Source organism: Argentina anserina, chromosome 4 (assembly GCF_933775445.1).
Source record: "Argentina anserina chromosome 4, drPotAnse1.1, whole genome shotgun sequence".
Lineage (NCBI taxonomy): Eukaryota > Viridiplantae > Streptophyta > Magnoliopsida > Rosales > Rosaceae > Argentina > Argentina anserina.
The window spans coordinates 929,371-950,902 of NC_065875.1; the positions used below are offsets into that span (position 1 = coordinate 929,371).

The window sequence follows — 21,532 nt, forward strand, 5'->3', positions numbered from 1 at the left end:
TACTACTACATAATTCTATAACTTCAATCAGCTTAAAACTAAACAGACAGGACAGATATCATTCTACCAAGAAGAGTAGCTTACGAGCCAGATGTATATAATTATACATATATAAATAATGTTATTGTTCAGATGACTTCAATTCTACATAGTATTGCTGTGTAGACACTGACTTCATTTGTATATATTGTACAGCCCAAAAGATATATAATAGAAAGAGACTATAGACAAAAGAAAATACACCAGATAGTAAACACAAATGTGATGTCTAATATTTACTCAGATATATGCAGGTAATGATTAACATCCTCTCAAATAAATGGGATCAAGAGTTAATAGTGTCACGACCCAGTGGAGGAGAGGAGAACTCCGAAGTTAAGCATGCTTGGCCCAGGGCAATCCCAGGATGGGTGACCCGCTGGGAAGGTGCTTCTGAGCTCCCAAAAAACAAAACCGTGAGGGCTATGCCCAAAGCGGACAATATCGTGTTACGGCGGAGCGGTCTGGGTCGTGACAGTTGGTATCAGAGCCTAAGTGCGTATTTGGCGATTATCAATATCATCCGGGAGCGATGATCTGACTGCAGGCGGGCCCCCATCACATGCTCCTCGGTATTGATATGTCGTCGGGTACGCGAGAGTGTTTTAGGAGCCATACCTAATGGTTTGGTCCTCCGAGAAGTATCGTGATGATACTTCGAGGATTCATCATATCCTGAAATTTCATGTTAATACCTATTGAATCTGTTTTAGTTGAATTCGAGATTTCACAAGTATTGACTAAGTGTTTCGTTGTTTGAAGGTGATGAACGCTGATAAGGGCCGAGGACGGGCGAGAGGACGTGGTCGAGGTAGGACCGCGGGCCGAGTCCGCAACGTGGAGAACCTTTATGAGGAGGCTGCTCCACAGGTAGAGCGGGTAGGCCGAGGTCGAGGTAGGGCCACAGGTCGAGTCCGCAACGTGGAGAACCTCTATGAGGAGGCTGCTCCGCAGGAGGAGCAGGATGAGCCAGCTCCTGCAGTTAGAGATGACGGTCGAGTGTTGAAGCTGATCAAGGATATTAGTGCACTGTCAGCTCCGACATTTCATGGGGGACTAGATCACATGGTAGCTGACCATTGGATCGAGGGTATGGAGGCTTATTTTGAGTTGATGGAGTGCACAGAGATTGAGAAGAGAAAGATAGCTACATTCTTTCTCAAGGGTGATGCTCTAGATTGGTGGAAGAGCATGAGACAGACTGTGGATGTGTCTACATTCACATGGGGAGATTTCACCACCATATTCCAAGAGAAGTATTTTCCAGCCTCAGTACAGGAGGACTTAGAGTTGGAGTTCCTGGCATTGGTACAGGGAGACATGACCATTAGAGAGTATGATGCTCGATTCTCGGAACTGTATCGGTATGTCAGGCCTATGGGTGCGACTGCTTTAGCTCAGAAGTATCTACGTGGGCTGAAACAAGAGTACAAGACCATGATATCAGTCCTTTGCCTGACTTCACGGGAGCAGATATTTGAGAGTGCTATGAGTTTGGAGCAAGCAAAGAAGACTCGAGCAGGTGATGTGGGGAACAGAGATGCGAAGGGGAAAGGCAAGGCAGTCTATACAGGCAGCGAGCACTCAGGGCCGAAGGATAGGTCATGGAAGAGGCCAAGACCCCACTATCAGGCCCCGACAAGGGCGCCACCCTTAGCCATCAGAGCAGCACCAGTCAGACCATTAGCAGCAGTGAGGTGTTATAGCTGCAATGAGATGGGACATTACGCCTCAGCATGTCCTAAACCGAAGAGAGCAGGCTGCCACCGGTGCGGGCAAGTGGGACACATAGCTCGAGATTGTACCCGACCACTTCCGGTTAGACAGGAACGGCCGCAGAGACAGCTACCAGCGGGCCAAGCTAGAGTGTTCGCAGTGGGTCAGCGAGACACAGGGGTGGAAGGTACATTATCACTTTTTGACTACCTTGCTAGAGTGTTGTTTGATACGGGAGCATCGCATTCATTCATTGCTAGTTCAGTAGTGGAGATGCTAGGATTGATTCCTACACCTCTCGGGGACGCCTTATGTGTCACTTCACCCCTTGGAGTGTCACTTGAGTTAGAGACAATCTGCAAGGCTTGTCCTATATTGATTGGAAGTAGAGAGTTCTCTGCTTCGTTGATTGTGATTCCGGACCACACTTATGATGTGATCTTGGGGATTGATTGGTTGAGACCACAGCATGCTGTGATTGATTGTTTTGACATGGTAGTGTCCTTTCATAGACCTGGAGAGCCAGTGTTTCGTTATCGTTGCCTCAAGTCCGATAACGCCATGAGATCAGGAGTTTTGGCACATGTGGAGTCAGTGGATCAGGAAGTATCTATCACAGACATTGTGGTAGTATCTGAGTTTGGTGAAGTATTCCAAGAGATACCGGGGCTACCTCCTCGAAGAGTGGTAGATTTCTGCATTGATGTAGTACCCGGTACAGCACCTGTGTCAAAGGCGCCATATAGAATGGGGCAGAATGAACTTAAGGAGCTGAAGGTGCAGATCGATGAGCTATTAGACCAAGGGTTCATTAGACCTAGTGTTTCACCTTGGGGAGCACCTGTTTTGTTCGTGAAGAAGAAAGATGGTTCTCTGCGGTTATGTGTGGACTACAGAGAACTGAACAAGGTGACCATCAAGAATAGGTATCCCTTACCTAGGATTGATGACTTGTTCGATCAGCTCAAAGGTGCTACAGTGTTCTCTAAGATTGATTTGAGATCCGGTTATCATCAACTCAGAGTGAAGGAAGAAGATATATCGAAGACAGCCTTCAGGACCCGGTATGGACATTATGAGTTTGTCGTCATGCCATTTGGTCTAACGAATGCACCAGCTGTCTTCATGAGTTTGATGAACCAAGTATTTAGTCCGTACTTGGATGAGTTCGTAGTGGTGTTTGTGGATGATATTCTGATATACTCCAAGACACGAGAAGAACATGTGGTGCACCTGAGAACAGTGTTGCAGACTTTGAAGGAGGCGAGACTGTATGCCAAGCTAGAGAAGTGTGAGTTCTGGAAAGAAGAGGTCAAATTCCTTGGTCATGTTGTCTCAAAAGATGGAGTACTAGTGGACCCGTCAAAGGTGGAGGCAGTAAAGAATTGGAGTCGTCCAAAGAACCCTACAGAGATACGTAGTTTTCTCGGTTTGGCAGGATACTACAAGAGGTTTATTGAGGGGTTTTCTAGTATTGCATCTTCATTGACCAAGTTGACCAAGAAAGATACTCCGTTCGTGTGGACGGATGCATGTGAGGAAGCATTCAGCAAACTAAAGACTAGACTGACCACAGCTCCAGTGTTGACGATTCCTTCTAGTGGTGGTGGTTATGTCATTTACAGTGATGCTTCGCTCCAAGGTTTGGGTTGTGTGCTGATGCAGCATGGAGGAGTTGTTGCATATGGCTCGAGACAGTTGAAGATTCATGAGAAGAATTATCCGACACACGACCTAGAGCTTGCGGCAGTGGTATTTGCCCTGAAGATTTGGAGACATTACTTGTATGGTGAGAAATTTCAACTCTTTTCAGATCATAAGAGTTTGAAGTATTTGTTCTCACAGAAGGAGCTGAATATGAGGCAGAGGAGATGGATGGAACTCCTCAAGGACTATGACTTCACATTAGAGTACCACCCGGGGAAGGCAAATGTGGTGGCTGATGCCTTGAGCAGAAAACCGAGAGGCGTGGTAGCTTCACTTATGGTCCAGGAATGGTTCATGCTAGAAGCTGCATCAGAGTTTGATTTGGTACCATCGGGAGGAGAACCGAGGGCCTTTCTTGGTAGTGTCACGGTGCAACCCACATTGATCACGAGGATCATACAGGGTCAGGCGCAGGATAGACTCTCACGAGCTAAGTTGGCAGATCTTGTAGTTGATACGCTTGATGAGTGTCCTTCTGAGTGGAGAGTTGGACCCGATGGAGGATTGAGGTTTGGGACAAGATTGTGTGTTCCAGATTGTGATGATCTTCGGGAGGAGGTTCTTCGTACGGCACATCGTTCACGCTATACCGTCCATCCAGGGAACACCAAAATGTACAAGGACCTATGCAGACAATTCTGGTGGAACGGTATGAAGAAAGATGTAGCAGAGTTTGTATCGAAGTGCCTTACATGTCAGCAAGTGAAAGCAGAACATCAACGACCAGCTGGCATGTTGAAACCACTGACTATTCCTCTTTGGAAGTGGGAGCAGATATCTATGGATTTTGTGACCGGATTGCCTAGGTCGAAGAAGGGTCACGATGCCATATGGGTGATTGTCGATCGATTGACGAAGTCGGCACATTTTCTTCCAGTGTCGATGAAGTACTCAGTGGACGTGCTTGGGAAACTATATGTGGATGAGGTAGTGAGACTTCATGGTGCTCCAGTTTCTATTGTTTCCGATAGAGATGCACGTTTCACTTCGAAGTTCTGGGGTGGTTTTCAGAAGGCGATGGGCACTACCTTGGATATGAGTACAGCTTTTCACCCTTAGACGGATGGACAGACAGAGAGGGTGAATCAGGTGATGGAAGACATGTTGAGAGCATGTGTGTTGGATTTCAAAGGTAGCTGGGAAGATCATTTGAGATTGATTGAGTTTGCCTACAACAACAGCTACCATTCTAGCATTGGCATGGCACCGTATGAGGCACTTTATGGTAGGCCATGTCGATCTCCGATCTGTTGGGCCGAGGTTGGTGATGAGGCACTGATGGGCCCAGAGGTGGTTCAGGAAACCACTGAGAAGATCTCGATCATTCGGGATAGAATCCGGACCGCTCAGAGTAGACAGAAGAGCTATGCAGACCTGAAGAGGAGACATGTGGAGTTCGAGATTGGTGATCATGTGTTCTTGAAAGTTTCACCTATGAGGGGTGTAGTGAGATTCGGCAAGAAGGGAAAGATGGCACCGAGGTATGTTGGGCCTTTTGAGATACTTGAGAAAGTGGGCGAACTAGCATATCGACTAGCCTTGCCTACTAGCATGTCGGGCGTTCACAACGTCTTCCACATTTCCATGCTGAGGAAATATGTATCAGATGAGTCACATGTGATCGATCATAGTACCATTGAAGTGAAGGAAAATGCCACTTTTGTTGTTGAGCCGGTTCGTATCCTGGATAGATCCACGAAGAAGCTACGGAGGAGAGAAGTTGGGCTAGTCAAGGTGTTGTGGAGTCACCATGATGAGGGTGATGCATCTTGGGAGCTAGAGTCAGACATGTTGACCAGATATCCACAGTTGTTTGATGAGTGAGTTTGAATTTCGGGACGAAATTCCTTTAAGGGGGGTAGATTGTAATAACCCTCGTTTTCGAACAATATTTGAATTTAATTAAATTCTATTGAGTTGTGAATTTTGTTTTAAATCGAATTTGAGTTGTTTGCAATCGTTACGAAACGGAAACGGAAGCGTTCCGAGAACGTTTAATAAGAAAACGTTACGTTTCCGAACGAATTTATCGACTTTTATTCCGTCGCTCAGTTTCAAAAACTTCCTTCACGAAAGTTGTAGAGCACGTCGATACGAGTTCGTGGATATGTGACGCGTTCGAAACGGACATCGTACGTAAAAGTTATTAACGTCGGAAGTTAGTTTCCGATTTGGAAACTAGTATAAATAGAGCATTAATGAGATTATGGTTTCCATAATTGGAAACCCCTCTTTCGGCCGCCTCCCTCTTTTCTCTCTATCTCTCTCTCTCTCTCTCTCTCTCTCTCTTTCTCTCCCCGACCCTCAATCTCTCTCCCCGATCTCCGGCCACCACCCCTCCGTGGCCTGCACCGCCTGCCCAGAAAGCACCACACGGCCCTCCTTGGTCGACCCCGAAGTCGACACACCCAGGCATGCAATACCGGAGCTCCACCAACGTCGCCTAGGTTCTGCGTTTCCGCCGACAACTTCGTGAGTTCTCCGACGACGATTCGACGATCCAAGAGCTGGATTAAGGTGAGGGTTAGCCTAGGATGATTGTTGTGATGCTTTGTTGAGATTTTTGTGGTTGATTGTTGCGTTTAGAGGGAGATCGGAGGATGAAGTGTGGTGAGAGATACCGCCGCCTAGAGGCGGCGCGTGGGGTGGTCTGAGGTGGCGGAGGGGCTGCCTAGGACCGTAGGAGGATAGAGGAGGAAGAGAGGGTGGTTTTGGAGGCGGCGGTGGCGTGATACGCGCCGTGGTAGCCTCGGCGCGTGGGCCCCACGCGCGGCCCGCCGGAGGTGGCGCGTGTGCCACACGCGCCGCCACGTGCGGCGGTGTGAAAATATTTTCCGATAGGGGTATTTTGGTAATTTACTGTGTACGGTAAATGTAAATGTAATTTTTATTTACTACGGTAAATGTAATTAAATTTTACCTTCGGTAAATGTAATTATAAATTACTTTCAGTAAATGTAAAAAGTAATTTGTAAAAGGGTAATTTAGTAAATTTTATTTACTGAATTTGTATTTACATTTAAATCGTACGTATACGTACAGAAATACGTATTAATATTTATACGTACAGAAATACGTATTAATATTTATACGTACAGAAATACGTATTAATATTTATACGTACAGAAATACGTATTAATATTTATACGTACAGAAATACGTATTAATATTTATACGTACAGAAATACGTATTAATATTTATACGTACATAAATACGTATTAATATTTATACGTACAGAATACGTATTAATATTTATACGTACAGAAATACGAATTAATATTTATACGTACAGAAATACGTATTAATATTTATACGTACAGAAATACGTATATATTATTTATACGTACAGAAATACGTATTAATTGAGTATTGTACAGTAACCGTGAATAGTGAACAGTGAACAGTAACTTCGTATAAACCAAAAATTGCTGAACAGTAACCGTTTATTACTGTTTTGGCATTTAAAGGTTTACGAAACGATTCTAAATTCTTTTCTTATTCTTTTAAGGTGATCATTAATCGACGAAAGGAATTATCATCGGGAATTGAGGATTTACGCTCGAGTCGATAAGGTGAGTAAAATCTCACTGAATTACGAATCTACCCTCGTGGTGATTCAACATTTTTGCAAGTGTGTTTATCAAATGAATTACAACATGTATATAATTTAGTGGACTACATATATACAGTATAATGGTAATAAGTACATATATATATATATATAGTTCATTAAATTACGTACTGTTATTAATTCATTAAAAATAGTCATCTCGATGACGGAAGTTTGTGAATTGAGCATGTGTGGTGAAATATGACATGTATAAGATATAGTGGACTATATATATATTGTATAAATGGTAAATAAGTACGAATATATATAGTTTGCTATATAATATACTGTTATGATTTTATTGTGATTCTATCGAGCATGTGATTTGAATTGTACAATATGATGTGAGATTATTGTACGTGATTTTTAACATTGAGATTGTTAAAATGTGAATTGTCTTCGGACCTGATTTTTGGTACAATATGATGTGAGATTATTGTACGTGTTTGGCAAGTCGGAACCTAGCCTTTGGCCGGGCGAAAGTTACGATACAGTTAGAGCTCTAGTCTGTCTGCCTTAGTACTGCATGTGAGGTAACGGGTGGTTATCTGCTCATGGGTACTCGGTGTATTTTGGATGTTGGGTAGCGGGTGGCTATCCAATATCAACGGTGTATTACGAGAGGGGTAACAGATGTGTACCAGCGTTCTTGGTACCCGTATTATAAATGCATTGGGTAACCAGAAGGGTTACTTAATTTCCTCATGAGCTTTTTATTTCATATTTCTTTGGGTCAACCAGATGGGCTGACCATTGGCTCATGGGGGCATTTATATTTGTTATTTTGTGATCTTTCGTATATTTTGATATGCGAACTGTATTGTGATTTTACTCATACGAGCTATAAGCTTACCGGGTTTGTGTTTACAATCCCGGTGCACCAATTCGATGGTGTAGGGGATAACTCTGCAGGTGTTGATTAGTGGAGGTTGAGTGACGACTACAGAGGCTCGAAGTCGTTCGGATCCTACTTGGGGTGAGATTTTAGCATGGATTCGTGTGTGAGGATTTGTGTATTTTCATTTGTGAGATTTGTGAGCGTTTTGTGAGAATTATTACATTTCCATATTGTGTATGGATTATAATTTGGGTTGTAATAATTGGTTGTCTGAGTTGTATTGAGAACTCAGAATTGATCCGCTGTTACACTTAAATGATTTCGGTTTATTTGAGATTATTTGTGTTTAACGACTTTAGAAATTTGAGTTTTTAGGCTCAAAAATTTGGGGTCGTTACAAATAGTGCTCGATCTTCCACAAATATATTTACTAAACGACAACAACCTAACTGAGAGTTTTACATTTATAAGACGCTAGATAATAGTATTTTTATATGGACACAGGACTTTTAATGTAGAATTAATGCCATTACTATCCAGATCCAGGCAGAGGATTAATGAGCTGGATAATGGTGGTAGCTGTCAACACAAAACCCTCGGACATAAAACCTTCTTGCATACAAAATTTAATAATAAAACCCTTTCCAAAATCCAATAACAGACACTTCAAGTTCTCAGCGTAATTAACTTAACAAAGTGGAGGATTTACAGAGTAACTATGACCCTACTTTGCATGTGTTTAAAAAATATATCAAACTAATTACAGTGAAAGGACAGAATTTCATCAATATTATGGAAAACAAAACTTACAGTAATCAGAGTTTTAGTACTGCAACTGATATTGAATGAAATTAAAATGAATTAGCCAAACAATGCATCAGTGGGTTATTCAATCAAAAGTAGTGTAATGTCCTTTAAACTTGTAACGACAGTGTTGTATCTGCTTGAGGGGCAGTATCAGTTGATTAATGAAGACAATGAGGGAATTATAAATGCCTTTTGTGACGTTTACAAGCACATTAACCTGAAGATCTAAAGTGTGTTAATCAAAACTTGGTCACTGATAATCATCAGGGATTGCCAATGAACTATCACGGGCAATAATAAGTCAGAAGTGAGAACATGCACATTCCTTATAGTTAGCTTTACGAATCACATACATTTTTCATATGCTGTTTCCAATTACTGGACAGATTTCATTGAGATCAGCTTCTGAAGATTCATTGACCATCTTTGCACGCTGTTAAAGCAACGGAAAATGAGAAGGGTCAGTACGCTGTCACAAAATCAATCTGTATGTTGAATATTCACGAGGTCACAAAATGCAGGTATGCTAGGCCGACTTTGAAGAAATCAGTCATGCTGCATGCACTGATGCACACAGTGTGATTGTGCTCAGTACAGATTGAACATGAAACAATATGGACAGCAACAATCCAGAAATCACTAAGCTATTTATATGAACCGCCCCGAACTAAAGATGAAATTTTCAAGAATCACCTGAAAGGTAAACAACATAAAGCTTTGAACCAAAAATCCTATACTCAGAGTTCATCATTGTTCTTGGACGCGGAGGGCTGCTACTGAAACTTTTGGGTGATGAGATTAATTAGGTAAAGACTGAATGAACATGCAGATGAAACACAATCTTCAATATAATCATATATGGTATATAAGAATGAAGGAGACCATTCTTCGTATAGTTTAAGAGACTCTTAATAAAGGTTTCTGCTGCAATATTTTGAAAATGACCAAGTTCCACGTTCAATCTAAGGTTTGGCATATTGGCAGCTCATGGTTAATAATATAAGCAGTTAAAAAAAAAAAACCTACTCTCTGTCAAAATTTTAAGAAAGGTTCCATCCTCAGGTCATGTCAAAGCTTGATGTCCTCGATCAGGTTGTTTCTCACTAGGCTGATTTGATTCTTCAGAAATGGTTTTCCACAATGAACATCTTATTACTAGCTTGTTTAACACAGAGAGAGCAAACAACAGAGTTTGAAATCAATTTCACAATTTAACACTATCTGCAAACCCCTATACATAAGCAAATGAAACAACTGAGTGGATGATCTACATGGCGAATGAAGGGAACATATAAAAAAGTTAAAATTAAACACCTGAATGTACTTGTTAAACTGCATGGCCAAAACATATACTGTAGCAAGCAAATTGCATGTTTTCATTGAGCTAACTCTCAAAAGGGCCGACACAACAAAGAGATCGATTTTTAAAAGTCTTTTTGATATAGAAGAGATTTAAAAGTTGACAACAAATCAATCAAAAAGTCAAAATATAAGGATCCATTTCTGCTGGAGCCCAGAATTTGAAGAGTCAAAATTCATGACTTACGTTGCGAAACGTCAAATACCTGTCCCACAGAGTTATAGTTTCATTTCAGACCCAACATATACAGAAATGTCTTGCTCATGATATATGAGAAATCAATCAAACAAGTGAACAACAGATGCAAAGTTTGAAGCTTATACTATGTATTCTTTGAGACCTTACAAGCCCACCATTAATTAGCAAACACTTCTCCAAAAGCTCCATTCGTGTTTCACATTCCACAAATCCCGAACGTAAAACCAGATATTCAAACAAAAGAAGTCATGAAAAAACAAAATCGGAAAACAGCCCATAATGCATAAACACTGGCCTGTAAACCAGTGCATTGATCCAATTTGCAACAAATTGTTCTAACTCTGCTTTTCGATCGAGCAAAGAGAAAGAAAAAAATGACATACCTTCCAGCAGGACTTGATGTCAGAGATTAATGACGTGAAGAGACCGTTCCCGGCCATCGCGGCGGTGGTTGCGGAAGAGGTGGAGGGAGCGAGGTTTTGCTGATTTTGAATTTGAATCAGAGGAGCCTGCAGCCTTTTTCAGAGTGAAGTACCATAAACGACAGAGAACGACAAACTGTATTTTCGGCTACGTATCGGAAACGTATTTGATCGTTTACGGCTCGGATTCAGACATTTGCGGCTCGTTTCCGCACGTTTCCTTGGGTTGGGAGATATAACACTATCAAATATTATCAGACAATCTTTGAAATCGCCCAACTAGGCATCAAATGATATCTACGGCATTTGTGGAAGACAATTGTACCCCTGAATTTTTTGTTTTATCATGTTACAGTCACCATTGACCCTTGGTGCTACTGCCGCAACCGGCTAGGGTTCAATGAGGGTAGAGGTGAATTCTTCTATCAAATTGTTAAACATATTGCTTAACCACTACAAGTGATCTGGTAGTTGGTACGATGTTACCAAGGGTCCAAGACACTAGTCTCCTACCTTACTGATAGTCATATATTTATGTGACTTTTATTATGTTAATTATTTCTTTTACTTAACTATTTTGTTATGTTTTTATATTTTTAATTAACTTTATATGTTTTTAGGTATTTTGAAGTGGAATAAAGAAGAAGAAAGAATAAAGAAGAAAGAGAGGAAAATCTAATTCTTAACTCGAATATCTTGATAAGAAGAGAAAAATGTGAAATTCCGGTAATTTTCCGAGCACCACCACTTTTGGTGATGCCATGCATTTTCGAGCTAATTTTATGGAGAAGTAAGGAATGAGCAACACATTGTTCTATCACAACTAGATCTCATCTTTTTAGTTGAGATTTAACTACACCATTTTTCCACAACCAACCAAGAGAAAGAGAGGGAGAGGGGAAGAAAAAATAGAGAGAAGAAGAAAAGACGGACAGGGAGAGCCGAAGCGAAGTCACCTTCAATCTCCTCAAGCTACAACCCACATCTCCTCAAGGTGCTAAAATCTCATCAAGCCTCCACAAGAAAAATGAAATTCGGTCTATTCTCCCTTAATTCATCTCTCATGTATATTTGATGTTTTTATTCAAGATTATGTGTAACTAAATTCCTTGATAGTTAGGGGCTGATCAAAGTTTTAGATATGTCTTCGATTTCAAACTCCAATTGATTTATATAATTTTAGATGAGAATTTCTTCACTGATTGTTCATTGATAATTCTATTACATGCCTCATTGGGTCGATACTTTGATGTATGTTTTAGGGTTTTATTATCTTCAATATGTATATGACTGACATATCGTTGCATATTCAGTGAGAGATAACAAATTCTTTGTAGGTACTTGTATGAAGTGATTCCTTAGTAATCTAAGACTACCGACATTGACCTCAGATTCTTTGTTGTTACTCAAACATTCTTAGAACTTTATGATTTTAATTATTTTGGTCTAAATACCAACATTTCATAGATTAATTAATTGAGAATATAGTTAAGTCGATACTGACATTTCGCTTAACATGACAAGTAAGAAAACATAAAACGGTTAATGACCTAACGATATTGGCTTAATTGTGAGTGCATTCATCTATAATTATTGACATTGTTTTGGGGTGATTGAAGCATATCTAGTGGTGAAGAGAAGTTCCTAGCTATTTTTTTTCTCATATTTACATTCATATTTACTTTTTAATAATTTGTTATCAGCAGTATTTCTGTCTTATTTATTTTTGTTCACCAATAAAACTAATTCCGAATACCCTTAACATTTATGTGGTAGTCCGTCATTGTATCTAGTTAGTGTCTAATTTCGTAATTTTTGGTTGAGTCTAGATTAGCTAATTAATTAGGTTTCCGCTCCTAGGGTAAGTCTGTCAAATTTCTGATTTACGCGTCTGTTTGTGTTTTAAGTCTTAATTTCACCAATCCTATGCGGGTAATGACCCATATTTATCATTTATTATATTGATATAATTGATATAATTAATTTAATAATAGTGTATCTTTGTATGTGTTTTTGTGTCTATCAGCTACGTGCAAATATCATTAAAACAAATTAGTAGAGGGGTTGCACGCTACGTTCATTCTCTCCCTCTATGCAGTGACCAATTAGTTTGACAAGATTTGGGTGAGCCAGCAGAAAACAGCAGTAAGGTGCAGTAACCAATTAATATGACAAAATTTGTTTGGCATTTGATAATATAATATGACTTGTTATTGTGACAATTTGTATAATAAGAGTTGTAAGATGTAACTGTCAAAGAGTGCAAAGGTCCACATTTGATATGCAATTGAAGTTGAGAAAACTCAATATTCCCAATTAGATATGCAATATTCCACACAGACTTATGCCAACTGATAAGTGACTTTCTTTTCTACCAAAGGCATGAGGATTCAGTGACACCCTAAAGACTCATATGCTAAATGCATTCTTATTACTGTAGTATTCTAACCAGACCTTTTACTTTATGAATTAGAAACAATATATAACCATTATTTCTCTACTGCTAATGACATTATTCTATAACTTCAATTAACTTAAAACTAGACAGAAGGGACAGATTTTTTATTATACCAAGAAAACAGGCTTACAAGATAGATAGATAGATAGATAGATAGATAGTGACTTCATTTTTATGTATTGTACAGTCCAAAAAACATATAATAGAAGAAACTCTAGACAAAAGAAGATACACCAAACAGAAAACAAATGTTATGTTTAATATGTACTCAGATGTTTGCCGGTAATGATCTGATATGCCTTGGATAGATTTCCAGAAATATTCAAATAACACCAAAATATTTTTTACTCGCATAAACCCTGTATCATGAAGAAAAACTGTGTGCCCCTTACTCCTGAGGGACAAATATTTCTACTATGTGAAACAATACTTTTTACAGGATTAATAGCAATCTGGATAGGGGATAGGTGACCGCAGTACTAACATGTCTAAACTCTATCTAGTTTACAACATATTATATCTCTCCTGACACTAAGTGTACGTTTACATATGTGAATAGGCCCTGAAAAAGTTTTCGTTCAATTTTGCTCTCAGGGATAGTAAGAGTTGGTGTTATCATGTGTGGCAAAATTACAAACATAAAAAGTGCAAAAATAAACAAATAACACCAAAATATGTTTTACTCGCATAAACCCTATATCAGAGAAAAAAACTATGTGCCCCTTACTCCTGAGGGACAAATATTTCTATTATGTGAAACAATACTTCTTACATATTAATAGCAACATGGATAGGTGACCGCAATACTATCATGTCTAGACTCTATCTAATTTACAACATATTCTATCTCTCATGACACTAAGTGTATGTTTATATATGTAAAAGTCACTCAAAATTCAGCTCCGAACATAGCCAACAGTTAGCTGGTTCACAATAAGCATTTCAACACATCTCACAAGATTACAACTCTTAAGGGATAGCTAACCATGTTACTATCATGTCACAACTCACATAGTCTAAGAACTCACCTCTCTTGTCTCAAAGTGTGTACTCACGCATATATATCAGAAGCTCAATCTTGAATCCAGCTACAACTCAGTTGATTTAGTTGTGAACACTTCCAGGGTTGCTTGCACTACCTACACCACACAAAGTATGCAAGTGCAAATGATATGAGTTTTTGCAAAATGGTTTTTTGTAAAATGGTTTTTGTGTCGAGCTCTAAGATTTATAATTATATGAAAGACTCAGAGAAATAATGGACATAGCAAGACAATTAACTAGGAGTGGGCATAAAAAACGGAAATCCCGATCTTGTCCCGATTCCGTCCCAATCCCGTTCCGATCTAAAAACGTTCGTCTCGATCCCGTCCTGTTTCATAATAGTGGGATGGGACGTGTGACGAATAATTTATATCCCGCTTCGTCCCGTCCCGTCCCGTCCCACCTTTAATGAAAACTTAAAAATTCTTATATATTTGTATCAAAATGAAACTAATTTATGTTCTTAATAACTCTAAAATTATATCAACTCAAATAATAATGATAAATTATAATCTTTTGAACATAATATGCAATTTTTTTGTTAAAATTTCATTATTGAATGTTACTTTGTTATGAAAAGTAAAAATATAAGTTTTTATTTAACTTCATAGGAATGTGAGATTTGTCCCGTCCCGTCTCGATCCCGTCCTGTCCCAACCGGGATTAATCCCGAGTGAGATGCATTTTTAAAAACCCTCGTCCCGTCCCGATCTCGTCCCGATTCAAAAGAGTGGGACGGGACGTGGGATGAGCCCCGTCCCGTGCCCACCCCTACAATTAACACGTTCCAATCTTGTCCAGGAAGAGCTGCAACTAGAGGAGTAAGATCGACACTATACTTAACAATCCATCCAGAGTAATCACTCTTCATCTCCATCACATCAAATTGAGTCAAACAATGCTCATAAGAGCACCTACACCGGCGAGCAAAGGAGGAGGTGGTGCTCGAGCACCGACGGGGACCGGGAGGTTTGCTCAAGCAAACCGAATTTTGATCTCGCACCGGACGAGAGGTGCTCGCCCAATCAATCGGGACGATTTGCTCGCCCCTCCGCTCATGCAAAGTTTGCTCTGGCGATTGCTCGACCGCCTAGTGGAGCCTACAACACGTGGGTGACGTCAGGCGCAGGTTAATTTTTTTTTCTGTTAGGCGCGTGCAAAAGATAAAAAAAAATTTTAACGAGCCAATGAATGACTGACACGTGTCTTACTAAATGGGCCAACGGTTTAATAGATCTGGGCCTTCCATTTTGAATCAAAAATTTCGATCTAATGGTCAGAATTAATAGGCAACGGTTACTATTTGATCAGAACGGATATAAACTCAAAAAATAGTTAAAAAATCCCAAAATTTTCAAAACTCTCCCAAAATTTGCCTATAAATACTACTTCAATATTTGATCAACTCACACCAATTTGTACACAACAAATTTCACATCTTCCTCCATCTCCTCTCTCATTTCGTTTAGCATTTTTTTCCAAAATAATAGGCACCAATTGGCTTCCTTCCGAAAATTTACAAATGTGCATCTCTTTTGTCTGTCATAGCATTGATGAATATGACGGTAACAAACAAAAGAGGGACAAATTGTGGGAGACAATTCATGCCGATTATATGCAAAATTGGGTGCTAGCACCGGGTGAGAAACCTCCGAAGGAGCCGAGGACCCAAGTCGCGCTCGCTTCTCACTACAACAAGTTCAAGCTACTCTTACAAAAATGGAGCGAATGTTTGGCAGCGTCACATCAACGTATAGCTAGCGGCACTTCGCTAATGGACGAAGTAAGTACATTGTTTTATCATATATTATAATTTTTATTTCATTATATGAATTAAATTATGTAATTTATATCTAATTTGTTTAAATATGTAGCATTGTTTACATTATTTATTTTAATATATCTAATTTTTTACATTATTTTTTTATCTAATTTTTTTAAATATGTAGCATTGTTTACATTATTTGTTTTAATATATCTAATTTGTTTACATTATTTGTTTTATCTAATTTTTTTAAATATGTAGCATTTTTTACATTATTTTTTTATCTAATTTTTTTAAATATGTAGCATTGTTTACATTATTTGTTTTAATATATCTAATTTGTTTACATTATTTGTTGTATCCAATTTATTTAAATTATGTAATTAAATATGTACCTAATATAAGTTTTTCACATTAGGAATGATAAGCTCAATCATATTACTATAATGCCAAGAAGAAAAAGTTTACACACTTTGAATGTTGAGAAGTGGTTAAAGATCATCCATCTTTCGTTGCGGTGCTACCTACTACTCCATCTCCATATGCAAGTAGTTATCATGGTACTCCTTCCGCAACTGAATCATCTACAACCATCAATTTGGATGACGACCAATTGAATAAGACACCTCAAAGCAACACGGCAGCTCCATCGAGTCCACCTAGACCAATGGGAACCAAGGCGGCAAAGGAAACTAGGCGTCAAAAGAAACAGGGTAAGACTCTTATTGAGTAACGAGTGGAGGTTTTGCATACCATTGCAAGTGACCAAGCATCATGGCATACCAAAAGGCTAGCCCATAATGAAAGTGAGCTTAATTATTATACGGAGTACATAGACATTCCAAAGCAGAAAGAAGCAAGGGCGGAAGAAGAGTTACGATTGAAGAAACAAGAGAATGACACAAGGATCATGATAATGAATTTGGAGGCTATGACCCCAATTTCGAAAAGGTATTTTACCAAGAGGAAACTAGCAATCCTTAATGAAGGAGAAGCTAGTCAAGATCAACCTATCGATAAAACATATTTGGATTGTTATCACCCAAGTCGCGTGCTATTTCCATAGTAGTTATAATATTGTATTAAGAATAAATTTGGGCTTGACTCGTCATTTTATGTAATTTAAATTTTCGAGAAATAAAATGCAATTTATTTATTAAGTTGAAATTGAAATACACATTAAATTAAAACACACAGTGAAAATTAAACACAACCTTAATAATTAAACACAAGTATCATGAAAACACACAATAAAACATATTTAAAGTATTTCACCGGTTTCCACCCTCCAAATGTGTTTCACCAAGTCTCTCTAGAGCTCTCGATGGATGTAAGCGGATTCGAGATCGGCTACACGGTCGTGAAACCGTTGTATATTAGCTCTATCTCTACTGATTGGCTCAAAAAGAACTCGATTCCCTTGTGCATTCACCGGCCCATCATAAACCCGGAAAGCCCTCGATGGGTTTTGCGAGTCTTCTTCTTCTTCCTCATCCTCTTCCTCATCATCCACATACTCTTCCTCAACAATCATGTTATGCAATATAATGAAAGCTAACATGATGGTAGTCATTACCGATTTGTGGTGCAATGTACAACTATGATGTATAATTGCCCATCGAGATTGCAAGATGCCAAATGCACTCTCCACATCTTTCCGATATGCCTCTTATTTCTTTGCAAAGAGCTTATCTTGCGACGTCTGGGGATTGGAAATTGTTTTGACAAATGTAGAGTACCTTGGATATATTTCGTCAGCCAGATAATAAGTTGTGGTGTACCTCTATTCGTGGACTTCGTAGACGATAGTTGGGCCTCTTTCGGCAAGAATCTCTAAGAACACATTCGATAGGTGGAGCACATTAATGTCATTTTTAGCTCCAGGACACCCAAAATTGTGCCATATCCACGTATCATACGAGACCACTGCCTCTAGGATAACCGTTGGGCGACCCTTTCGCCCCGAGTATGTCCCTTGATAGGCGGTTAGGCAGTTCTTCCACTCCCAATGCATGCAGTCGATGCTTCTGATCATACCTGAAAACCTCGGCGTTCGCCTTTAGCTAGTAGTCGTGTGAGGTATGCCAGTGTTGGACTGCGGAGATATCTTGGACCATAGAGATTAACCACTTGGCTTCAAAACTCCTTCATACATTCCAGGGTAGTCGATTCCCCCATCCTTGTAATTTCAATACACTGATCTGCGGCTGACCCGTACGCTAGCATTCGTAGAGCCCCGGTCATCTTTTGTTGGGGAAGTAGCCCTAGCCCCTAGCAAACCAGTGGCGTCTTCTCTTTGATGCCAAGACATGTCGTGGTTGCAGAGGTCCGTTATGATAATGTTGAATCGGTCTCTGCTCATCCTGTACCTCCAGCGAAAGTCTTGAGCGTCGAAGATTGGACGTTCGATGAAGTAATCTTCCATGAGATTGCGTCCCCTAGATAGCATTTGACATGGCTTATTTGGTTTTTTACCGCGATGTGAACCGCTTGGTCGTGTTGATTCATCATCGTGTTGTGCTTCCGCCATGACCATCTGATTCACGAATGATTGCTCCATAGCGTCATCCTCTTCTTGTTGACGTTGTCTCCGCCTGAAAAAATTGTGGAAGCCGAAAGGATTCATCAGAGTGATGAACAAGGAAATGTTGCTAAGTGTTTAGATTGAAGGATGAGTTATATGCTCGGATTCTTCACAATGGTGTGAGTATATAATGAGTGATATTAGACGTTTTATAGCAAATTGGTCGAAAATCTTACCAGAAATCTGGTCCAATTATTTTGCTGACATTGACACGTGTCAATTCTCTACTAGTCGAAAATCTTATCGGAAATCTGCTCCAATTATTTTACCGACAATTACAGGTGACAGTGACACTTGTCAATTCTATATTAGTCGAAAATCTTATCGGAAATTTTGGATAATATCGAGTCGATAACGACACGTGCACATTATTATTGGTTGTAAATATATCTGGTAAAAAAATTTAATCATTTCACAACAAAACAAAATTGAATTGCTTAAGCAAATTATGAATGAGTGTGTGCAAAAATCGATTTGCTTGAGAAAAATATGAAATCGATTTGCTTGAAACAAAATTTACTTATGTGACCAATTTTTGTTTGAGTAAAACCATTTTATGGGTGTGATGCTCTAAGTCTCAATCAAATACAAACAACCACCGCACTCCCCAAAATATCTCTGAGTCATTACTGGCCATATAGTTGCACCCTTGAAGGCAAAACTAGTGGCCGTCAGTGGAATGTTTTTGACCACTGAGGGGACAGGAGGCGTAGCCAGGACGACCAGCAAACGCTCCTCGCTTATCTCAAAATAGTGGAGCACATCAGTTTCATTTCTTTCAAATTCTTTCCTACCATCCACATATGAGCAGAATGACAAATCTCTAACATACCATATGTCTTTGATCCAATGGACTGCACCATTGCAATATACGGCCCCTCCCTTGCTTCGGTCGTCAAAGTGCAAGGCCCTCCTTTTAGAGTCAGGGTGCCTTCCCTCGTCAGAGGGGCTGGGAAGGAAAGGAGTCTTCAGATGTTTCCACTCTCTTGTCTCAGATGAAAATATGTCTATCTCGTGGTGCTCCCCAACGACCCCAACACAATTTTCGTTACAGTTAGCGATGCAGACCACCTTGTAATGTGGCGATTTAGAAGGATCAAAAGCCAAACCATACCTTACCTTATTAGTGTCCTCATTGCCTTCTTCTTCGAAGCTTGGGGAGGAAAGAGCACGAAATTGGTTGGTGGTGGAATTGACAAAATATATGACATGATGTATAATTTCTTCTCAATTTCATCTTTGGACCAAAAACAAGCAGGAATATCGCAGAGGAAGAGGCCATTGCACGACTGAAAAATCATTAATTTGGAGGCATCTGGGACGAAATTGTTGAGGGTTTTGAAGGGAATACCATAATGGCCTTCGAGAGGGATGGACTTGAAGGCCTCTTCATTGGTTTGGGGAGAGAAAAAAGCGGAGATTTGGGGGTTGTGGTTTTGGAGGGTGTGGTGGCGACGGAAGTTGGGGTCGGAGATGAGAGAGAGGCAGTGCTTGGAGACTGACTGGAAATAGATCAGAGAAAGAACCGGCACCCTTAAAAGAATTATGTTGAGCAGCTCTTCAATATTGGCTACCGCTTCTGCTGAAGAGGATGACATTTTGAACATTTTGAACTCTCAATCTCCCAACATGAATGGGTTATAGGGTTTTAATTTGCTTAGGGTTACAGAGAAGCAGAAACAGAGATTTTCATATTTATATAACAAAAATAACAAAATCGGAAACTGCCCATAATGCATAAACACTGGCTTATAAACCACTGCAGGTCCAATGTAATAAGAAAACTTAATTGTCATGATTCATCTGCAACACATATTTACTCTGCTTTTCGATCGAGCAAATAGAAAATATGTCGTCTGCATAAGCAAATCAAGCATATTAGTTTGGAAGATGTGATCACAACTTCGACATTGACAACACTGACAAGTTTGTGCATACTAAACCCATCAACCATATTAGTCTGGAAGTAACGACTCGGTGCACAATAAACTCATCAACTCTAATCCAATCACACCGCAATTGCATTTCACAGGCCGCATAACCCTCTAAACGATGCCCTTGCCGAATTCAAGTTATGTGATTTGATTGAGTTTCACCAAGGGCGGCCTGAGATTTTCGGGGCTCGAAGCGACGAGAAAAATTAGGACCCTTTGTTAAAAAATAATTGAAACAATAAATTTTTTGAAAGACCAAAACATAGCAATAAAACTTTCAATAATAATAAAATGTTATAATGTTTGAAACAAAAATATAAAAGTTACAAATATCAGTACATTTTACTAAAAATTGCCCTTCTTGCATTCTTGGAAGCAAAAGTGTCAATTAAGCACGAACACTCAAGCTTTTCCGCAAACTCCTTTTCAATCGATAACATAGCCAAATCATTCAGTCTTTCTTGAGACATAGTTGATCGAAGATAAGATTTGATCAACTTTAACTTCGAAAAGCTTCTCTCAACACATGCAATAGTAACAGGTATGGTTAACAAAAGTTTGTAAGCAATCCAAGCATTTGGGTAACAACCATCCATTTGCTTCAAGTAGCTCAACACATCAACTGCTCTTCGTACTTCTTTTGGTATAGACCCTTTCAAATAGCTCAACTCTTCAAATAATTCAGCCCCAATAATGTCATATTCATCACCATCCTTGAACAACTTTTCAAGATTCATACAAAAGTTCATCAATGTTTCATCATCTGTGGACTTCAACTTCTCCCACTTGAATAAAAGTCCAAAATCTTCTTCATATTTCTTAAACTGTTCAAATCTACTTTGAAGTGAAGAAAGTGCTTGATCAATAATATAATACAAGTAACCAACCTTAAATGATTCAAGAGCAGCTTGTGTCACCTCTTCATTGTCACTGTCGCTTTCGTCAAAATGCTTCTTCTTCTTAATGGGTCTCTTTTCACGAAATTCAACTGCAATTTCCATCTCACTTGCAATTTCTTTAGCTCTGATCAATGCCTTATCAAAATCCAT

General features: G+C 39.5%; 1 protein-coding gene across 1 annotated transcript; it reads right to left on the bottom strand.

The window, feature by feature from the left end:
• Positions 1–20,815: 20,815 nt before the first annotated feature.
• Positions 20,816–21,532, bottom strand: LOC126790827 (uncharacterized). Its single transcript, XM_050517179.1, has one exon. It carries the CDS (start codon positions 21,530–21,532, stop codon positions 20,816–20,818), a length of 717 nt encoding a protein of 238 aa, XP_050373136.1.